General features: G+C 32.8%; 1 protein-coding gene across 1 annotated transcript; it reads left to right on the top strand.

Annotated features, from left to right (window-relative positions):
* Nucleotides 1–253: 253 nt before the first annotated feature.
* Nucleotides 254–4,945, top strand: LOC124945525 (inositol-pentakisphosphate 2-kinase-like). The gene is made up of 8 exons (XM_047485979.1): nucleotides 254–463; nucleotides 2,196–2,306; nucleotides 2,483–2,701; nucleotides 3,235–3,382; nucleotides 3,452–3,492; nucleotides 3,619–3,729; nucleotides 3,842–4,405; nucleotides 4,561–4,945. Exons 2-8 carry the CDS (start codon nucleotides 2,205–2,207, stop codon nucleotides 4,675–4,677), a joined length of 1,302 nt encoding a protein of 433 aa, XP_047341935.1. The 5' UTR covers nucleotides 254–463; nucleotides 2,196–2,204; the 3' UTR covers nucleotides 4,678–4,945.
* The last annotated feature ends 522 nt before the right edge of the window (nucleotides 4,946–5,467 follow it).

Genomic DNA, 5,467 nt, shown 5'->3' with positions numbered 1-5,467 from the left:
TGTTTGAAATTGTTAAAACAAAATCTCGTTTTTGTATAAATTTAACCGTAGAGAGTCCTAAATTGTGAGATTTATTTAAAAATAAAAAAATACAAAATTTTAATTATCTAACACCAAAATTTTAAAAAAAAAAAAATCATGTTATATAAAATGAGTTGAAAAATAAATTTACCAAAGCATGATAGATAATTGGTTAGAGGTCTGAAGAAGTAAGTATGTTTGTGTGGTTGATTCTGATTTCAGACACTTGTTAGACATATCGAACTTTGAAAAGCTTTTTATCTTTCTTCAATGGTAACCCTAACGATCAAAGTTTTTCTTCCTCCCTTTCGCTTATTCGATACCCTCTTTCTAGCGCCACATGTTTTACGGAGGAAGAGCTGTCCACTCTTTATCTCCCTCAACACTACTAGTGCTCATTTGCTAAAGCAAAACCCTAAAGTTCTGATCTTTGGGTCTTCAGGTGCGCTTCTTACATTTCATTATTTTTTCATGTTTTTTTAGAACTGATCCTTCGTTTAGTTTGATTAATACCATCTGGGTCTTTCTGGGTTGGAATATTTTTGTGGGGATTTCATCTGGGTCTGTACTGAGATCCGTCGCATCTATTTCAGTCTTCTCCATTTTCTGATGAATAATTATATATATGTTGTCCGATTGTTTTGTAAATTGATGGTCATCATTAGTAATGCATATAAGATTCTATCATTAATGTAAATCAATTTGTTTTATGTTGTCTGATTGTATTATAAGCTCCAGCAGCTGCTGCATGAAATCCGGAAATTTATTTTAACCAATCAATGTAAGGGTTTCGTTGTTCATTGCTTAGGATTAGTTTTAAAGCTGTTGTAACCTTCTGACTTCTTAAATGAGTATGCTATTTGGATGAAACTCCAGTTTATGATGTGAATGAGGGCTTTGATTTGTTCAAAACTGAAATACAGCTTTGGTTTCAATCTGGAAATCGTATTTTATTATTGTTCTGTTTCTGGTTTCATTTGGATTAGGGATACTATGATGTGTTTTATTGCAGTTGAATAGAAATAATATTCTTCTACTGATAATTACATTTTGTGCTGGCACCATAGAAATAATATATTTTTATGTAAAATCCCAAAAATCATAAAACAGAAACTCCAAAAAAACAAAAAAATAGTTGAGAATGAGTTCTTGGTACATACTTCTTGATTTAATTCTCAATTGTGTATGTTATTTAAGACTTTAATCTCCAAAATCAAATGAAGGTTGCAAAACCACATTTGTCTTTCTGTAATTTCTTCTTTTTTAGAATTGACATGATTTGAGCCTCAAAGTGAGTTTCAAATGAAAAATGATGTCAAGTAAATATGATTTGGATGATGATGAGCTCAATTGTATTCTTCAAGTGATGATCTTAAATTGATTTGAATGAATGAGTTGATTGTGATGATCAAGTGCAATATCATGGATGTGCTTGCATGTTATGCTGTGTTGATTGGATTGAAGGCCATGATGAACGATGCTATGAATGGATTTTAAGATGAGTTGATTTGCATGCAATGATTGAATTTGAATTCCATGCTTTGATGAGGATATGAGTGTTGATGATTGATGTTAGGTTAATTTGATTATGAATTGAGCTTGGATTGATGATGCCTATGATGATTACATGGGTAGAATGGAACTAGGAATTGGACTTTGAATTGCAAATCGAAGTATGCATGTTTAGAAATTATAAGTTGCTATGCATGATTGATTGAATTATGGTTGAGGATATGCATGCTTCTTTATGACCGTCTTTGATATTATTGCTACCTTTATGCTCTGTTATTATCATGGTGATCGTTTACTAGAATGGATGTTTATTTCTTACTCTTGTCCTCATTATCTTCCAGGTCACATAATCAATGTTTTTCTCTTTTCCACTTTCCCGGTTTCTTAAATACAAAACTGTTGTGGTGACTATTAATATTTCGAGAAAATGGTATTTAAATGTTTGTAGGCCTCCATATATATTTGTGTTGCCTGTTATTAGTTCGAAACTCGTCCGTTCGCTTGTTTAATCTGGTCCATTGCTGTTAGGGTTGAAGTGATTAACCCAGCCCTAAATTGTATCTGTAACAGTTACTTTCATGACAAGCCTTAAAGGATGTTGTACAATTAGCTTTTATTGCTCGTATTAAACACAATTCTGAATTTGGTGTCTAAATTTGCAGTTTTAGAAGATGGCACTCATTTTAGAGGCTAAAGACGCTGATGACTGGATATACAGAGGGGAAGGAGCTGCTAATCTTGTTCTTGCATACAAGGGTTCCTCTCCTGCTATTGTATGCTTCTTAACTAACCATTATGTTTCTCTTATCAAATCAAAGCACAAAAGACTTTAATTTGGTTACTAATACATTAATTTCAATTATGAATGTAACCCTCTTCTTCTACTTTGAACAAAATGAGAGATATATCAGGGTATGTTTCTTACGTCATTGTTTACTTTTCTACAAAGCTTGGCAAGGTCCTGCGGATACAAAAGGCTGATAATAAAAGCTTACCTAGAAATGGACTTGTATGTGATAATGCCCATTTAGTCCTATCCTCGGATGAGTGCCTTGTCTGGAACAAAACTCTAGGTCTTGAGTCGAACCCTTCAAAGGAAGTTGCACAGCAAGTGTACATTCAGCGTATAATGCAGCCATTGCTGGGCACTGAACATGTTGATGCTGGGGTATGCTATTTAATTTCAAAAAATTATTCTGCACTTTGTTGTTAGTTCTACGTGAAACTAAGACATACCTTTTATAGATTTATTTCAAGTATTGCTAATAAAATCTTGCTCTTCAAGTTGTCAATTCAAAGACGGGCCATAATCTATGTTTTTACTTGAAGGAATTTCTCCTTTTACAATCCTTTTTAATCAATCACCAACCCAATGTTGGAAACCCACTAGGGTAACTCAAGTGGCAAGAGTCGAGACTAAGAGACCAAAGGTCATGGGTTCAATTCCCACTTAGAATGCTTCCTAAAACTAAAAAAACAACCAACCCAATGTTGGAGAAAATTGAAAAAGAAATGGCCTTTCCTAAATTTCCATCAAACTGTAGGAGTTGTTCTATTTTCTAAAGGCAATGGGTCCATCAAATTTATCTATGTTTTCTCGTCCAAACTCAAACCTAGATCCAGTTCCAAAACATGTTTCAAAACGCTTGTAAATATTATCAGTATTTTACTCAATACTTTTTCTTTCTTATAACTGGTCAGGTTCAAGTCCTTGTTTCTCGTGAATTTCTAGAATTGATTGAAAAAAATGTTCACCACGAGCGCCCTTCTTGGCGAGTTGATGCATCCAAAATCGATACCCTCTGTGATTCTGCTGTTCTTATTTCAGATCATTGTATTTTCCCCACTGGTAAATCCTCTCTTGAAGTCAGCTATCAGAAATAAGAAGTGCTTATTACTAATTTTTTTCTTCTTGCAGTCACTCTAAAAGAGAAATTGTGTTTCTCTGTTGAGATAAAGGTAATTTTATTCTTTGCTTGAGTTCTGAGTATTATTTATCATGCAAGAAGCATAATTCCCTCTCCTACTATAAAAATTAAAAATAATTACTTGTCTCTCCTTTCCACCATTCTTGTAAGAGAACAGCCAAAGTGGGGATTTCTTCCAGTTTCAACATTTATCGCAGAAGAAAATGCTATTAAAAAGAGCATATCTCGTTTCAAGATGCATCAGGCATTAAAATTTTACAAGAATGAGGTAAAATTTCCCCATGTGATTGATTACCTGTTCGTTTTCCCTTGTAGTAATAAATCTGTGTTCGTCTTTTTTTATTAAAACTCAGAAAGGATTGGATTGAAACTTCTCTCAGGTAACAGAAATAAGTGAATATGATCCACTTGATATGTTTTCTGGGTCCATAGACGGAATTCATAAGGCAATAGAGTCTCTCTTCAGAACGCCTCAGAATAACTTTCGCTTCTTCTTGAATGGTCGTCTTATTAACACAATTAGTGTAGAATTTGAAGATGTACTGAAGGGTCTCATTAGAGCAGATGATAGCATTCCGAATTTCATACAGCTTTTAACTGAGGGGTTGTATAAATCTGGATTGCTAGACCGACTCTTGGAAATTCAGAAGCTCGATACTATTGACGTAGAAGGGGCTATTCATGCATATTATGATGTTATCTCGAAGCCTTGTGTGGCGTGTAATAAAGTTGTACAGGGCGTTGGCTTATCTGAGAAATTTGCTGTTCTGCATTCGTTTTCGTTGGATGAAAAACTTAAGATTGTTAGGGATTTTCTTATCTCGGCAACTGCAAAGGACTTGAGTATGATGATTACGTTTGAATTGAAAGAAGATGGAGGACTTGTTGAATCTTCCTACAATAGCTTGTTTCTTGCGTCAACTAACCAAAGTTTCTATTACAAGGTATGTCTCGCTTGAATATGGATAATTTCTTGATGTTTTTTGGTCCAAACCCAACCCTGATCCAGATTCAGTTTCAGATTGGCTGATTCATTCAAATTTATTACAATCTGTTGTAATTACTACTACTAATAGAAGGTGCAATGTATGTACTATAGGGTTCATTCATTGACCTGGATATGAAATCTTTGAAGAAAATGGATTATTACTATGAGTTGGATCAACGGATTGTCACCTTCTACACAAAGATGTTGAAGAAAGAACCAACCGGTTGAACAAAGTCTTGTAGCGAGATCAATCATCAGGTACACTATTTTCATGTGTGTTTTAACCATGATCTTTAATATGTCATGCTTGAGTTTGGTGTTGTTGTAAGTTAGGATTTACATCTACCCACTAAGAGAAAAATCTTGATTATTTGGATTGTAGTGATTTGTAATAAAATAGTGGGAATGATTTGTAATAAATTGTAGAAAATTGAAGTTTGATATCTATATAAATTACTATTCTAACCTAGAATGGAAGTCTCATGTTGTTTGGAAACAAGTTTGATTGTATGTAGGGTTGTAATGAGTCATGCTGAACAGTTTATGGCTTGAGCTTTGCTGGTTTAACATATATTCTCGAATTTGATATTTTATATTAGAGTTTGAGCTCAACTCGTATGTATTTAGTTGAGCTCAAAAGCTTGTTTACAATCTAAAAGAAGTCTTCAACTTCAGTGAACAATAAAGATTTTAAATTTTAGTAAATTTTAGTAATGTCCTTATTGAGAAAAAGATTAGAATAGAGATTGCATCATCATAATAGTTTAAAATTATGATAGAGTTTATTTTCAGTCTCCTAAAACCTTAACATATACAAATTATGATACTAGTTTATATAGATACTTTTAAGACAAAGACTTTAAACTTTGACAAATATTTTTAACAAATATATTATTTTAAACGATAATATAATCTTAATAAATATATAATTCTAACACATATATAAAATATTAATATATATAGACTTAACAAGTATAGTTCATGAACGAGTTTTTAAACGAATATATTTACGAGTTCA

The sequence above is a fragment of the Impatiens glandulifera genome, chromosome 7, assembly GCF_907164915.1.
Source record: "Impatiens glandulifera chromosome 7, dImpGla2.1, whole genome shotgun sequence".
Lineage (NCBI taxonomy): Eukaryota > Viridiplantae > Streptophyta > Magnoliopsida > Ericales > Balsaminaceae > Impatiens > Impatiens glandulifera.
Note: the sequence above shows the minus strand (reverse complement) of the source record. Positions and strands in the feature narration are given on the sequence as shown.

Excerpts from the sequence above, each read along its gene's own strand:
- LOC124945525 (XM_047485979.1), top strand. The coding sequence starts at position 2,205 with ATGGCACTCATTTTAGAGGCTAAAGACGCTGATGACTGGATATACAGA. Across the intron at positions 2,307-2,482 it reads AGGGTTCCTCTCCTGCTATT|CTTGGCAAGGTCCTGCGGAT; the intron begins GTATGCTTCTTA and ends TTTTCTACAAAG. Across the intron at positions 3,730-3,841 it reads TAAAATTTTACAAGAATGAG|GTAACAGAAATAAGTGAATA; the intron begins GTAAAATTTCCC and ends AACTTCTCTCAG.